The sequence below is a fragment of the Lissotriton helveticus genome, chromosome 6, assembly GCF_964261635.1.
Source record: "Lissotriton helveticus chromosome 6, aLisHel1.1, whole genome shotgun sequence".
Lineage (NCBI taxonomy): Eukaryota > Metazoa > Chordata > Amphibia > Caudata > Salamandridae > Lissotriton > Lissotriton helveticus.
In genome coordinates this window covers 676,789,455-676,806,877 of record NC_136067.1, presented here as the reverse complement: position 1 = coordinate 676,806,877, position 17,423 = coordinate 676,789,455, and the positions used below count along the sequence as shown (strand labels likewise).

Genomic DNA, 17,423 nt, shown 5'->3' with positions numbered 1-17,423 from the left:
TGTCAGAAGTAATTGCAGGCAACTAGGGCAGGTGGTGCCTAATCCTGCCCCCAATGGGATGGCTGTGCTGGATAGAGGGTGTACTAAAGAGGAGTAAGCTGTGGTAGCAGAGGGTAGAGGACTGGATAGCTCAATGGGTCAGCTCATGCATCCTTTCTTCTGGTGGCTCCATTCACGAAAGGACTGGGCAGGTTTTTGTACTGGCAGGTACGGCTGGTATAGAGGGTATCTATAAGTGCCCCAACCATGTTCGCGGTAGGAGTGAAAGGATTGCTGCTGAGATTGGGCAGATAGAGTAAGCCCTAGAGATCTGCTGATGACTCAAGAGCGGTTTCAGCTTTATTGCGAAATAGGCAGGAGCACTTGAAGGGCATGTCAATCAGGGGATGCCTGGACATTCTCCAAGTCCCAAATGGACCGCTACCAGGCATGATGATGCAGCACTACCCTATAAGCTGTGGATGTCTAGGGAGACTGTTGTGTCCAGCCAGTACCTGAGAGTGAACTTTACTGAGTCATGGCCATCCATGAGGGCTTGGTTAAGAATAGCGTGGCCCTCCTCAGGAAGCATGAGAAGCAACTGTGCAACAGAGTCTCACAATCCATGAGTGTAACAGCCCAAGAGGCATGCACTGTTTACCGACAGCAAGGATAGGCTGGTGGAAGAAAACATACACTTCCCAAAGGTGTCCAGGCTCTTGGATTTTCTGTCCAGTGGGGTGGAAGGAAGAGCATTTGGGTTGATCTTGGAGGTTGAGGAATTCACAACCAGGCTCTCAGGGGAGAGGTGCTGGGAAAGAAAGGCTAGGTTTCCTGGCACGGAACAATGAAGTCAGGCAATCATGCATTGTACAGGAGCCCCCTGTGCAAGGTTTAGCCCGGGCGAATGTCGGTGATGGCTAAACTGAAGGTTCGCAAGGGCTCCTGGGTGAAGCACCTCCGTCAAGACATTGTTCTTGACCTCGACTGCAGGCATCTGCACATCAAGAAGGACCGCTGACTTGGGCATCATTTGGTGAAGAATGCACCTTCCACTGAGACTGGTCCCTGAGGGGAAAGCTTGCCAGAGTCTGGAGAAGTGTTCAAACCACTAGTGTCACCCAACTCCTCGTACCAGTTTTCATCTGGATCGGGGTTCTCCTCCATAGGAACAAACACTTCCTCATCATCTCCCCTTCAGGAAGAGAGGGATCATCAAATGACGGGAAGTGGATTATTTTGTTTGTTTATAACTTTAGCACAGTTTGACGAATCTGTATGAAAGTTTCTAAAAAGAAGTCTCGTACTCCACAGATCCTTTCTGGGAAGTTTTGGAGTGATATGTCAAGAGTGGGCTGAGAACAAAAGGGGATGGTAATAAACCTGCTGCAAAAGGGAGAGATGGCAAACTGACCTTGGCTATGGGGGATGTGGACTCCTCTGCCTCTCCCGCGAAACTGCTGGCTAGCCTGCTGGGGACAAGCTGGCAATAAGGAATGTCTCAGCCAAAGCCACAAAAGGAATAGTAGAAGTGTTGCAACTGGCAAGGCAGGGCAGAAGGACCCTGAGAGGGAGAGGTGCCCTACTCTCCCATAAGGGTATAAGAGCACAGTCGGTCTTTTCCCCAAACAGGCGAGTCTTATCGAGCAGCATGTCCATCATGGAGGACTGGACGTCACACAAGAACCCAGTCAATCGCAGCCACACATGGAGAATGGCAACATTGGTGCCAATAGCTCACCGAACTAAGTCAGTGGTGTTCAAGCCACTACAAATTTTGAACTTGGCCACATCACGACCATCTTGGATCATCTGTAAAAGGACAGGGTGGAAGGCTTCTGTTACACCAGGGGAGACGTGTGCCACTGATTTCCAAAGGGCATGAGTCTAACAGCCCAACAAACAGGAGGTAGTGACAGAACTCAGCGCCAACCTGGCTCATGGGAAAAGGCATTTACCAACCGTCTCCACTTGCATTGATTCCCTATCAGGGGAAGAGGTAGGAAAATTGTTGGTGTTGGTCCAGCTTGTGGCTGTACCACGAGGCTCTCTAGAGAAGGGTGCTGCAAGAAAAATGCCGGGTTGCCTGGAGCAGGGCGATGGTGCCTGGAAATGTGTCTGTTAACTGGAGGGCCAGTACTAGGTTAAGCCCAAGCCCCTAGGAGGGTCTCAGTGAGGCCCTCACTGAAAGGTAGGAGGGGCTTAGAAGTAGTTTGGCCCTCTTGTAGGCCCTCAGTTAACAAGTTTGTTTTCACCTCCACAGTGGGAAGCTGGAGGTCAAGGACTTCAACTGCCCTATGCATAACTATAGTGTAGGAGGCAGATTATTCTGTGTTTGAGTCGGCAGGAGAGAAAAGAGCTGTCTCCAAGGAGGTATCTAGCCCACTGGTCTCCTGCAAGCCACATACCAATTGTCCTTGGCAAAGGGCTGAACATACTCTTCACCCGGGTCATAGCAATTGTCAGAGTTGATGCGGAAGAGGGAATGCAATGAATGTTGCCTGCCATATGGAAGTTCAAGTGCAGGAGCTGGCGTCTCATTTGAATTCAACACGAGTGTCAATTCGGCATCTGACAGGACAATCACAACTAGCTCCTCAGGAGGAGAGGTCGGCATTGGTGTCGATGTATCTGGGCCTGATGTGGGTTTAGGTGCCGGGTGTGGAGTCAGAAGTGGAGTCGGGGGCAGAAGTGGCTCAGAGAGTCCTCCTGGCACCAAGGGCGAACCGGCCAATAGTCAAGGTGGAAGGCATCTCAGCTCTGTGGCGCAGATGCCGCACCAGAGGGAGCCATTAGAGGTCTATAGAGCCACACCATAGCTGTGTGAAACTCTTCAATCTGGCGAAGCGTGATGAAAGCCCTGGAAATTCGGGTCATGCTGGAATCAGCTGCGGAATTGGCTCCAAAGTTGGCAGACTTCGAGAGCAGGAGCGAAATGGTTGGTACTTCCCATACCATGTGCTTCATCAGGTGGGAATGGCGTGAAGGAGTGAAACTTTGCTTCGACTTCTTGTGCTTTTTATGCTTCCTGAAGGATTTGTAGTGTGTCAAAGGCTGGCCTCTACAGCGGGTCCGTCAACTCTGCGAATGGGAGCGGGACCAGGATCAAGCCTTGAAATTGGAGCGGAAATTGGGGCGGTCCCAACACTGTGTCTCCTTAGGTCTTGGAGTAGCAGGCTGACCCTAAACACCACAGGCAGGCATGCTGAGGATCTGTCATAGACATCCTTTTGAAATAGTCCGTACAGGGTTTAAAACTGGTTGTCTTAGGAGGGGACATCCCATAGAGACTGAAAAATGTATTTTTGTGAGAGGAAAATAGAGGTAAGGGTCTCTGAGAGATGAGAAGAATCTCCGGATCCGCATCTGGTGGCATGAAAAAAAAGGAACAGACGTCAGCATTAAGGAGTGGTGCCTATATAGGCCGCACACGTCACTTCCAGAGTGGACTGACATTAGGGCAGAGCTAAAAGGTGCCACCATCTGGTGCACAGAGGTACCATAGAAATGTTTCTGTGTCCAGTCTGACTTTTGGGAAATAGTCACAAGGTGAGGAATCTGCTGCTAGACATCTTTAGCTGAAGGCTTTCATTATATGCTAATACCACCTACAGAACTACAGATCAGTGCAGCAGTGAGCAGTTGTTATCTACAACTAAGAAAACTCAAGTGAATCCATTCTTTATTATCTAAAAATGCCATTCATTCCCAACTGTAATGCATTATATTCTATATTACCATATCCCTGCTGCTTAGACTGCAAGAAAGTTCAAAATACTGTTGTAAGAGTTGTTATGTCCCTATAAAAAAGTAATGCATATCCTCCGCTCTTAGAGTCCAGCAATAGTTGTCTGTAGTAGATGGTTCATCAGCGACCTGGCTCCAAGTTAACTCACCTCTAGATTACAGCTTTACCATCCTAACCATAATCTATAAAGCAAAGATATGGTGGTGTTATTCCTACATTTTGCCTAACCTCTCGTGACAGTAATGCCTTATGTATAAAAACGCTAGCAGTCTGGAAGACTGTTCCCTAGGTAATAGGTGCTCACCATCATTGGCTATATTCAGGAAGTACCTAAATACTGGCCTGTTTGGTTAGGCAGGTTTATGAAAGATCAGTGACAAGAGACCCAGAAGGGTGGTTGGTGTGTGCTTTATAAATGCTGTTGCCTGCCAACAGACACAATGCTCATATGCTATGCTGTAGGAAAAACACTTGAGTAGCGAGAAGTACAAAAGAGTAACTATGACGTGGGGGAAGAACACTTGTTATTAATTCTACTCTACATACACTAGGATGTAGTCTGCTAGCTATAGGGTTGTTGTTTTTTTTTAACTGGGAGATAACATGTCGAGCAGCAAGCATTACTACCCATGGTCGCTTGAATGATATGGGGCTGCTTTAATCAATCTTGTTTAAAGTTGATGATATCAATCTATGCTGACGTGATAATAGAAATGATACAAGAAGCAAAGAGATTTGGTCTGATTTCGAGACAGAGGATACTTTGGTTTACTCATGATTATTTTATAAGGTCGAACCCAAAAACATGGATTCACAGAGTAAGCATTGCTGCAGAGATTCAAGCTAATATCAGGGGATACAGGAAAAACTTGCCAATGGTGAATTCAGTAAAGTTTTAGATTAACTTTCCACCTTCTGCAATTGGAAAAAGTAGGTAAAGGTAAGATTCCCACTATTATGCATTTTTTATATATTTTGTTGTTGTTGTAAAGTTCAAGAAATTCAGTAATTAGCAATTTGACTGTCTTTAGCAACAACACTTTGCTGGCCAAACTCAAAAGGGGACATAGAATCACCAGACCAGAACTGTACTATTAGTAGGCACAACTCCAGTATGTGATACAATGGACAGGAGAACCGTAAGGCCTGAGTTATGAAACTGTCTTACGAGTTTACCTCCCACAGACATGAATAGTTTAGTGAATATATGTGTGTAATAAGTGCATCCTCTAGACCTGTAATTGGTAAAGGTGAAGGCAATGTGGACCATGGCATGTGGAAAACCGGATATGGACACTGTATTTACATTGAGCTCAGATTTATCACACTAGAACCCATTGTGTAATTTTACAGCGACTTGAGTGACACAGTTTTACAGTGACTTGAGTGATACCTTTAACAGTAGTCAAGCTATTTCAACTGTTGTGTTTACTTTCATATTTTTCTAAATCAAAATTCTTCCATGACAAATACGTCTTCTTGCGTTAGGTATCTTGGGAACAGTCATGGAATATAGCCCATAGAGGCCACCATTAAGGCCATCCTAAATGCTGGAACTTTCTAGGCTACACTTCCCTTGCCTACCCACACCACCTTCAAAACCTTTATCTTTAAAATAATCACAAGCGGCATTCCTACCTACTTGGATGACATGACAAGCACACCATCTGCGGTGGCTCTCGGCACACCCTCAGCCAGGACACCTGCAGAATAGAGTTGAAGAATGGCACAAAAAAAAGGAACAACCTAGTCCATCTATGCATTCAAGTTCTGGAACAATGTCCCCATATCCATCAGGACTACCACATCACCCAGATCCAATGTAGGAAAGAATTGAAGACTCACCTCTTTAAAGAACATTACATCATAATGTAGTTACAGTCCACTGCTACTTTTACCAGAAGAATGTGGGCATTGGGTATATACTCATGAATGGTGCTAGTAAAGAAAGGCCCTGTAGCTCTTGTTGAGAGGATGATGAGACTAATAGAACAGAAAATAGGAGTAAAGAAATAGCCTCATAATACAACTCTTTGCTCATGATGTCTTGGAGTTGATTGAGTATTACATCCTTGGGTGCTTGTGTGTTGCAGTTGACTGTCTGCATTTATTTGGTGTTTTTTCATTGAGATATGTTAAAATAATGTATTTTATTGAATGACTGAAACCGTGGTATGGGAGTGATGGTGATGGTGGGTGAGGTGGTCAGCTGCTCAAGATGTAGGATGCAAAGTCTTACATCTCATTTCAGCATCACTCTGCTTTAGTGACCATTAAGTTAAAGGTTACAAGCATAAAAGACCTCACACTATTGCTGCTGCTCATGAAATTATGGTCAAGGCAGATTGTGAAACTTTTGCCATCTAAAAGTTATTACAAATCATGTATTATTTCAAACAGTGCTAACTGTAAGAAGCAAAATTGTAGTAAGGCATAACTAATTTATTCCTTCACTTCAAATTATTTAAATTTATTATATTTAATTTTGCACATTGTTTGTTTAAGTTGCGTGACACAAAAAATAACATACCAGTTCTGTAATCATGGTTGGCCACAGTGATGTTAGGTGCTGCGGAGACATTCTTAGAAGTAACACTCTGAAGAAGAGAAACACTTGGGAGTGAAGGGTAGGAACTTGTGGCAATCGCAGGCTATCCACTAGTCTTTCTGAAGAAGAAAACAGGCATGATATCTCTGTTCAGGAAAATGTTTTTGACAGGTGTATTCTTACTTTTTATAAACTGATTAGTACATTATGAAACCTCCAAGAAACAGGAGTAAAATTATTTCTAACAAGAGAAAGATACTGCAGATTTAAATCATCTAATGATCTCTTTACAAAAATACACAAAGCCTGATTTAGAGTGTCAGGTGACCCAAGATCCACAGATGTCCATTCCTCAAAATGTCATCACTCACACTTTGACCTTAAGGACCTCACGGGAAGCGGCATGCCACCTTTGATCCTGAATCCTCCCAGTAAGGGATGTCACACGAACTTATCTCTGACAACACCCAAATAATTGTCATTACTTAAGCGACATAATAAAATCATGTTTAATATAAAACAACAGAGAGAAACCTCAATTTTAGACACCACCTACATTAAAGTATTGACATAATATGTCAGAAGAACATTACTCATTACTCTTTAAACTACATGACAAATATGTAATATTTTGAACTGGTGAAGTGGGGAATGCAGAATTTAAGGCTTGAAGCTCAACATAGCCCAATGATGAGTTGCAAAATGATCTGCGCTGATATCATACATTTATAATTACTAATGTACCTAAATCTACAAGATTATTTGAAACTCTTTGAAATAAAATCTTGGTCAGGCTGATAGAACAGATTGTGCCAGAAATTATTTAAAGAAATGAGTCACATGAAAGTATTAGAAGTGTCAGAATCACGGAATGGAATCATGAAATAAAACCCTGAATCAAAGCAATGACTGCATTATCTTCATGTTTGTAGAAATGAAGTTACTCAAACTCAGATGGGTAAAAAGAGAACCGCTGTTCATCAGCCAACATGGATAAATCCTGCTGCCAAGAATGTATGCTCTATGGGGAATGTATGTTCTAGTGGGACCTGTATCCACATAAAAAGGAATCCATCAATTGTCTTCTAAGTTTATAATGGTTGCTGGTCAAGAATGAGTGATATTCGTTCCTAATGTATCATTACCCATCCCCTCCCATTCCTATTCTAGACATCTCTCAACTGCATGAGTTTCTTTTAATAATTATTTTTACTTTCTGAAGCTTTGTACATTCTGATGCATAAATTAATATAATATAAACCAAATGTGGTTAATCCCTTCAAGACAGATAATGTATAAGAGCAGTGTCACAGAAGAGAGGAGTAAAAAAATCAATCACTCTACTTTAAAGTATATACATTTGCAAGTGCCTCCCCCCCCCCGCTTTGTTACATATATGGCAACGTGTTTCAACTTAGGTCCTTTACTAAATCAAACCGGAACGTTTACATGCAATCTGCATGTGACAAAGCTATCGTTGGCGTAATTGTAACTAAACTGCACATTCAATAGCTGATATAAAATGGGTAAGTTGCAATGTAAAACTAGTTTTCTTCATACCTGTTTTACCTATATTTGCAATTTACGAAATAACAATGCCTCAAATGTTGCAATAAAGGGAAACTCTTACATATTATGCCTCACCAAAGGCCTGGTCTAGTTATTAATCACGATCATCAAAGTAAGTTTGTGTGTCTCAATACACACTTACATGGTTACTTTACAAAGTATGCCTTTGCTGCCCTTGATATGAAAAACAACAAAGGTTGGCTTCTTACCTTGTATGTCTGGGAGGAACTTCTGGTACTGGTCTATTTCACTGCTAAAGATGGCAAAGGCCAACCTCTTCAGCAACATGGCTCGTTGTTCCAGCTCAGCATCGCGATTTGTAAACAGATTGAGAGAGCTACTCTGTGCCACGGCCACTCGTGCTGGAAACAAAATGGTTTTATAAATATAAGAAACAAAGCAAAACATGTCTAAAATCAATCCTTGCAAATTAATTTATTAAAATCTAGGTAGAGCCTTATTGTGCAGTCTAAGCACTCCTTCTATGATGGAACTACGCATGCAACTACCACACATGCCTTTACAACGCCGTCAGTACAACGCATGCATCATTACCACACATGAATTTATAACGAAACTTTTTACAACGTGTATGCCTTTACCATGCATGGCTTGACCACAAAAAGTTCGTTTTAAAGGCATGGTTGATAAAGACATATGCATGGTAAAAATGTACTAGGTAAGTACAATCCCCATATCTGCTTCGTACATACCTCCTAATACTAGAAAACACAATTACCAACGCATATGTAGACACACCCACAATCATACCCACCGGCTTTATATACTAACTTACATTCCTATTTACACAAACAAACCACAGACACCTACCAACGCGCATATATAAATGTACCAACACAACACCCACCAACCCACAAAATCACATGCACAAGAGGCCAACACATACCTTTGCCTCATAGCAAACACATTACACTAATCACTTTAAGCCAATCATCACATACCTCGTAACATTAACACAAGTACACACAGTCACTCAAAGCTGAACACACACAAACACGCAAAAACATGTAAACTGCCTTATGGAAACACATTCGCACACATTTAATCGTGCACAAACACCGGTTACATCAACACATAACTGACTACAGAAACAGACTTCGTCACAATCAAATTCAAAAGGTCTGTCTGTGGGTGTGGGATCACGCATTACTTCACATGGTACATGCACAATCGCACCTCCTGAATGCATTCCTGGTCTATTTGAGAGAGCCGCTTGTTTGATCACTTTCATTGAACAGTTACATAGGTACATGCTAGTGCATTTCTCATGCTACTGTAGTTTCCAGCGCTGCGTCGTGGCTTTTCATGGCAGTTAATGGCGCTGTGCCCCCTACTGAACCCAGAGACACTGCATTACGAATTCAACTGTGCAATGAGCAGATTTAGATGCTACATGACATCAGACGAATTGTATTATATTGTTACCTGAAACTTTATGCCTTTTTCATTCATGTCTTTATAAAAACGACGCATTTGCCTTTACCATTCATGCCTTTAGAAAGAAATTCGTGGTAAAGGCATATTCGTGGTAGGGGGCGTGGCTGACTGCCGAACATGGCGGCCGCCTTTTAGCTAAGCTCCGGACCCGGGCTCTAAGATCCTGAAACTGCACTGCCACTGGTCGCACAGAGGTGTCCCTTGTGGCTAGGGTTACCAACTGGCATGGTGCAAATTCAGGACGGTCAGTGTAAAAATTCAGGACAAAAATTCAGGACAGAAGGTCAAAATTCAGGACAAAAATTTGGGACAAAACATAAGTTTTACAGACATATCAGAGGAGGTGGCACAATAACATATAAGTAAGTAAATAGACAACCAAAATAAATGCAAGTCAAAATAAGTTTATATAAGGTTGAGCCAATCGTGCACTTCACAGTTTTTCAGTATTCGCGCAACTTTGCAAAGCGACATCGGGCCCTTTCTGAAATCAAGATTTGTGCTAGTAACAATAAACATTAATAAATAGTATTTTTTTATTTGTATGTTGAAATCTGTCTTTTAAATGTATAGTGAAAATGGTGTTAGTTATTTTATTTGTATTTTCTCCAGCACGGCGCCCAGACAAAAGCAGAATGCTTTGCCCTAGTCCCATGCAGGAGACCGCACCCTACATGCTGTCACTACAATTGGGCCCGTTGTCATTCTAAAGTGCTAATCAGCTTCAGTCTCAGAATGACAATGGGCCAGTCCACAGTCTGCACCAGGTCCGTTTAAAAGTTAAGTGCGAGAGGCCCGAGTGAAATCTTTTAAACTCATGGGGCCTCTCGCAGTGAAACAGCATTCCTTACTGAGATTTCCCATTTCGATTTTAGTATGATGTCTGTAAGGCGTCCGTAATTTGGGATCCCCAAATTAAGGACGACTTGTGGACATCGTACTAAAATGACGGACGTTCCGTGAAATTTATGGACGGTTGGTCACCCTACTTGTGGCGTGTCATGGTGGAGTAAGGTGGTACAGATGATCGGACCCGTTTTTTTGGTCTGCTGCCACCCACATCTCGTGATTTACATGGACCGGAGCCGGTAGAGCAAATAAACTGGCTGAGGCGGGAAGGAGGATCCGGAGTCGCAAGCTTGCGGTGCCGAACTGTGCATGATCCTGCACGCGGGCCCGATGGATCAACCCGATGTCACAGCAGCAGAACAACTCATAGCAGCTGCTACATTTCGACAGACTACACTAATCGAGGACTCGGCCTCCTCTGAGGACCACTTGCATGGGTCGGACTCTGAGGGCAGTGTGGCCCTGTTTCCCACCGTGAGTCCACCAACGGCCGATGGATTGTTTAGTTGAATACCATAAGACACTGCTGCTTAAGGACATACCTCTGATATTGATATCATATCTTTTTGCTAACATATGGTGCGGCAATGTGTGTGTATATTCTTTCCCGAGCCCGAGGTTCCATTCTGACGGAGCTCTATAGTCAGTGGCGTAACGAAACTTGAGGGGGCCCCCCTGCAAAGCAAATGGAGCCCCCCCTCCGGCGGCGCGGCCCACCATGTACCACTTTGCCCTACCACCCAGAAATCTAGCATAGTTTGATTATTTTAATCATACCTATTCAGTCATCTGTCGACTTCCCCCCTCCCACCCCGCTTACCTGTGCCGACCGCCGCTGCCCCAAGTTCCTACAGCAGTAGCTGGAACCTTAGGCCACATCTACTTGTCATTCTTCTCCTGATCCCATAATGAACTCTGTAACCAAGTTTCAGGCTCAGCTGGACACAACACACAATAGTGTTTAATGAAAAGTACCACATGCGTCGGATACTCCTGCTGCAGGTAAACTATTTTCAGAAACACAACCCTATGCTCCATGAGCCCATGACTATGCTACTCAAATAAAATACGTTTTTTTCTTTCAATTCTTCATCTGCCATCTCCTAAGCAATGGAAAAAATTGTCTTACTTTAATTCTTTTTTTACATTTGATGTATTTAACAGTACTAAGCATTTCAGGGAGGGCAGGGCACTCAATCTCTTTCTACATAGCCCATTCGAGACAGAAACGCAAGTTCCAAGTACACTGGAATACAGAAACGTCAAATCCGCCATTTGTCATCAATAACATTATGGGCGTGCAACACCTGCTGCCATTTCTTAATGCGGATTAAGGGCAGCTGCAAGCGTAACAGTAGGAGCATTACTACATGAAATGTGTAACAGAGCCTAGCATGAGCCAAACCCTTTTTTATACCATTTTTGCTGCATGTATTAAAGGGAATTGGGCTAGCAGGCTTTTAAACTTAGCCTTAACCAAATTGCATATGGTTTGCATCATGTCAGAATAAGATCACATCAGGGGCGTGATGTGGGCTACTGCAACCCCTACAGTGCAAGAGGTCACCATTTTTCAAGGGCCCTCTTTGAGCTCCAAGTCTTTGTACATTGGTTTTGTACAACCTGGTGTAAGATTAACCTGCTCCTGCGGGCGAGTGCACAACATGTTTGTCACGCTCTTTCTGTCTGCCGTAGAGGTTTGTCCGGCTGACAGGTAGGAAAAAAACATATATTTGCATTTCTCATGTCCGATCCTGCAGCAGCACATTTGTAAGTGCCATGCATGCCAGTAGACGGTAGACTGACCAGATTCAGGCCTCAATAGATGTCAATGGGAGAAATACAAATTTCCCAGTTTGCTCTTCGAAAATGTAGGTATGTATGTCACAGCCTCCACCTGCTTGCCACCACAAGAGAAGAAACGCTGTCCCCCTCCACTGCCTACTCTTTGGGGACCTGACCTGGGCCGGGACTGAGGGACTGGGAAAATTATCACTACTGTGGATCCAGTAGCGTAGCAAGGATTACATAGCAGGGCCCTGTTGCAAACAAGAAAAATTACCCCTTTTGGCTGCTGCTGGGGATAGTAAAATATAGCAAATATTCGGCTTCAGTGCACGCTGGTGCCATTTGCACCTGTCCTGCTGCACCAATGGTATCTTCGCCCCTGCCCCCTGAGTGGATTGCAGCAGCATTAAGTCTTAGTGGTGGGCTCACACTGCATGATGACTCGTCACTTTATTTATTTATTTATGCTTTTTTACCGTAAAGTCCGCGCTCAAAAACGCATAAATAAATAAATAAAGTGACGAGTCATCGTGCAGTGTAAGGCGAGCGCTTCACAATAGGAACAAAACTGAAACATGAGCGTGCGTTACACAGTTACGTTTGAAGTGCCTGAACAGAGCTGGAGTCAGAACGCACTCACCTGATCTGATCTGAGAGGGCTGGGGGCCTGCTGGGCCTGGCGTCGCAAGGCGAGCTGGAGCGGATGGGTAGAAGGCAGGCAGGGCAGCTGGGGGGGGGGGGGGAGAGAGGGGGCAGCGCAAGCCTCAAGGCTAGCCAGGTGGTAGGGGCCGGGGCCGGGCAATTGAAATGATTGCAATTTGCAATTTGCAAATAAAGGCCCCGCCGGTGATGAGTCCTGACTTGAGCGTCAACGGTCAGCGTGGCTTCCTTTGTCTTCTGCTGCGCGCCCCTGATGCCACACCTTACAATTGCATGCGTCGTGATGAGCTCATTGCGCAATGTGAAGATAATGTACTGGGGTGCACAGCAATGTTTGTACCTGAGTTTAATCAATTTTGTAGGTGCCACATAAGTGACGTCAGGTGTCCCACGGCGTTAGATAATCATAAGCGTAATGTGAGATCAGTGAACCACTGATCTCATCCTTATATGCACACTTTAAGTTTTCCTATATTTTCAGGAATTCCAAACTTTTTCATCAATTTCTTTTTATTTTTCATTTACTTTTCATTTCATGAGTCAGTAATCATTTGCTACTGTTTACACATTTTCGCTCTTATTTTCAGAGCATAGCAATGTTCCTTGTTACAAATACATCAACATCCAATGCATTTCGGGGCTATTACGTGCCCCTTCATCAGGGATACTATGATAAAAAGAAGAGAAAAATACCGTGTAAGTGTAATGAATATCAGCTGGATGTGCAAGTCATGGGGTTGAACTCGGGGTGTGTGGTTATCGGGTCACCCTTGTTAACACCTTATTGCCAGTGAAGTGTAAAAAAACGGGAAAAAAGAAACCGTCTTACGTGTCTTTAAAAGTGGCGGTTGTGAATCTAAAGAGGAAAAAATGTGTAACACAGGTTAATTTCAGGCTGCGGCGGATAACACGTACATGCTTACATGCGGTAATCCGTTTTCCAAGATTCTAACGTAAAACTAACCTGTAGTGGAGGTTCAAAGGTTCTGCCTGAGTGCATTCCGTTCTTCGACGCTGGTGCAGTCTAACTGCCGGCGTTGATGGTTATTTAAAGAGTCATGTGGTCTGTGTCTGCTGATCATAAAAAGTGAGGAAAGACTAGGTGGTGGGGTAGCGGTGTCGGTGTTAATAGTCAGGCTGTGAGGTTTGTTATGAATGTAGTACATAGGGCATGGGGAGATCGCGATGTGTGGTATTAGAAAATTAAATTAGGGATATGGCGACAATTAAGCAAAACGAAAAGAAAATATAAAACAACAGTTAAATGGAAAATAATAAAGCGATATTCTGCACATATATCAACATGCTGATGTGTGGTTTATATTTCACAGTACATTACCACAGGAGATTTGTACTTGCTCAATCAAGCAATTTTTTAAAGGTAACAGGAAAGCTCTATTCTGTCATTAAGCCCAAATGGCTTCTGGGTGCAAAGTTTGTAGATCCAAGTGTTCTCACATTGGAGAAGAAATTTGGTATTGTCCCGTCCCTCAGTTTTTGGTACTATTTCAAGAACGATAAATTTCAGTTGTGAGATATTATGGTTTGCTTCAAGAAAGTGCATGGCTACCGATGATTTTGGTGATTTCAATCGAATGTTTGATTTGTGCTCTATGAGTCTCGTTTTGATTTTTCGTTCGGTTTTACCGATATAGAGTTTCCCACAGGGGCACTTTAGAGCGTAGATCACATTATTCGAGTCGCATGTAGCATTTACCTTAAGCTTTATACTGTGGCCTTTCATGGGATGGTTGATGACGTTACCTTTAATGATCGAATTGCAGTTGCCACAGTTCATGCATGGTTTGGTCCCTGTAAATTTATGTTTTTTGGTAGGTTTGAATCGAATGAGTTCGCCCAGGTTTTGGGCCCTGGAGAAAGCGAATAGAGGGGGTTCATTGAAAATTTGTCCAAAGTCTGGTTCTAAATTCAGCAGTGACCAGTGTTGGTTTATGATTTGTTTAAATCTTCTGGTGGCTGTAGAAAATTTAGAGACTACCACTGTCCTGGTTTGTTGTTTTTTCTCAATTGTTGCAAGAAGTTTAGTTCGTTCAATTTTAGCAATTTTGTTTTTGGACTGTTCAATTATATTTTGGGGGTATCCTCGTTGTGCGAATTTGGTAGCCACTTCCTCAATGCGTTCTTTCGATTTAATAGGGTCTGATGTAATCCTTTTGGCTCGTGCCATTTGAGAATATGGTAAGTGTTGCTTCAGGTTAGGTTCATGGAAACTCGTGTAGTGCAACATATTATTCCGATCCGTCGGTTTGGTGAAAAGGTCGGTTTCAAATTTGTTTTGGCTCCTGGTAATCTTAACATCCAGAAAATTCACAGTGGTTTCTGAGATTTGCCATGTTAGTTGGATCCTTTCATCGATCTGGTTGAATTTTTGCAGTTGGTGTTGTAGTTCATTCTCTGATGCTTTCCAGACAATAAAAATATCGTCAATATATCTGGTAAGGAGGAGTAGGTTTTTTGTCCATTCTTCATTAGCAAAAATGTGGGTTTCCTCATATTGCTGCATAAAGATATTGGCGTATACAGGCGCCGCTGAATTGCCCATTGCCATGCCTACTAATTGTTGGTACCAACAGTCATTATATTTGTAGTAACTCTGATATAATACAAACATCATCAGTTCCATCAGGAATATTTGGAAGTCAGCTTCTAAATCTGTTTTAAGAAGCGCTTGCTCGATAGCTTCTATCCCCAGGGAATGGGGTATAGAAGTATATAGGGCTCGGACATCAGCAGTACATAAAATCAGTTGATCCTGTGGTTCAATCCGAAGGTCATTAAGCTTTGAGATGAAATGTGTAGTATCTCTGGTATATGTCCGCATGGACTGTACCGTTGGTTGTAGGTATTTATCCAGGAGTTGGCCAATCGGTTCATGTAGACTTCCACATGTGGAGACTATGGGTCTCATGGGGGGGTCTTTTAGGTCTTTGTGGATTTTTGGTACCATCCTGAGTGTCGGGCTTTTAGGGTTGGTTGTGATCAGAAAGTTTTTCGTTCTGTCGTTAATTATGCCCGCTTCGTGCGCTCTATCCACAATGTTTTGCAAAGTTTTCATATACTCTGTTGTTGGATTATTATCCAGTTTCATATAGGTTGTCGCATCCAGGATATGTTCCATGGTCTTCCGTTCATACATTTCCTTATCCATGATAACTAGCGCACCCCCTTTGTCTGCCTTTGTACATATGATCCGATCATTTCGAGATAGTTTTTTAAGGGTATCCCTATCTTTTTGTGTCATGTTTCTGTGACGCTTTTGACCATGTTTGATGTTCGCTAGGTCCTTTTTCACTCTGTTCTCAAATAAATCCAAGGTTTTGTGACTTACTGGTGATTGGAATATGCTATGTGGTCTTAACCCTAATAGTTGGTCTTTGTCTTTGATAGGTTGTTCTGGTAGGACGTTTTCAAAAAAATGACGTAAGCGTAACTTCCGCATCAGTTTGAATAGACTGACTTCTAATTCCAGGTTGGTCGTGTTAGTTGTAGGCACAAACGATGTGCCTTTCTGTAATAACTTCTTTTCATAGTTAGTCATGTGGTATGTACTAATGTTAATCACAAGTTCGTCTTCTTTGTAGTTTTCTTGTCCTTGATGGTACCCGTTGTGCTTCTCGTGATGGGCGGTTCTTTCTCTTTTTCTTTTTCCTTTGCTCTGTCCTCTCCGGGGTCTCCTTTTTGTGCCTGGCAATTTTGTGATTGCAATTTGCAATTTGCAAATAAAGGCCTCGCCGGTGATGAGTCCTGACTTGAGCGTCAACGGTCAGCGTGGCTTCCTTTGTCTTCTGCTGCGCGCCCCTGATGCCACACCTTACAATTGCATGCGTCGTGATGAGCTCATTGCGCAATGCGCATGTGTTGTCCCTGCCCCCTAACAAATGTAATTAGGCCATTGGTCACCAGCCAGCCCCCCCCCCCTGCCCAGTGCCCCCGCGACGCGCATACGCGTCCCGGAAGGCCGGGCGGAAAGGAAAGTGAAAGTCAGCAGGACTCGGAGTGAGGTGAAGTAAACAACCCTGTCCCGCGGCGCCGCCATTGATCCACCCACCACCACCACCATTAAGACTACTACTACTACTAGTAGTCACACACCGTGTCACCCGGCCGGGGACCGCCTACCCATTTGTATCAATTTCAGGGACCCCGCATGCACCATCCATCCTCCGGGGCTGCAGTGGCTCAACAACACTTCAAGAGGCAGAGAGCTGAGCCTCACGGGCGGCGGGCCCCGGCCAGTGGGCCCCGCCCCATTCCTGCAAATAATCTACTCCGGGCCCGGCCGGGGCCCCGCACCATTCGTGCTCAAGACAGTCGGAGGTAGGCACTGAATCTACTCCGGGCCCGGCCGGGGCCCCGCACCATTCGTGCTCAAGACAGTCGGAGGTAGGCACTGAATCTACTCCGGGCCCGGCCGGGGCCCCGCACCATTCGTGCTCAAGACAGTCGGAGGTAGGCACTGATGAGGCAGAGAGCAGAGACCATTCCTACTGCTGCCAGCCTCACGGGGCCCCGGACGGGACCGTCCGTAATTTTAAAATCATCATGATGATTGATTCATGATACATACGTCATCAATTTATTACAGAGAGGGGCCCCGGCGGGGCCCCCTGGAGCGCGAGGCCCCCCCGCAACGCGGAGGTTGCGAGGGCTTGTGTTACGCCCCTGTCTATAGTACATTGGAGTGCAGTCTGCACCCCATGGATGGCGTTGGCGATGTCCCCCAATCTGCAAATGCCATTGTTGCACAGGGCATAGTTTTGTTTGCCATGTTTGGTTGCATGGTCCGTTATAGTTTCTTGACCA

The 17,423-nt window shown here is 44.1% G+C and overlaps 1 protein-coding gene across 2 annotated transcripts in view; it reads right to left on the bottom strand.

Annotated features, from left to right (window-relative positions):
- The window catches only part of DOP1A (DOP1 leucine zipper like protein A), a 1,012,538-nt gene that overhangs the window by 126,160 nt on the left and 868,955 nt on the right, over positions 1-17,423 (bottom strand). For both annotated transcript variants that reach the window (XM_078648131.1, XM_078648132.1), the window contains 2 exons: positions 8,054-8,206; positions 6,258-6,394 (listed from right to left, as the gene is read on the bottom strand). In XM_078648131.1, the coding sequence (XP_078504257.1) occupies positions 6,258-6,394; positions 8,054-8,206 (290 nt within the window). The remainder of the gene's footprint in view (positions 1-6,257; positions 6,395-8,053; positions 8,207-17,423) is intronic.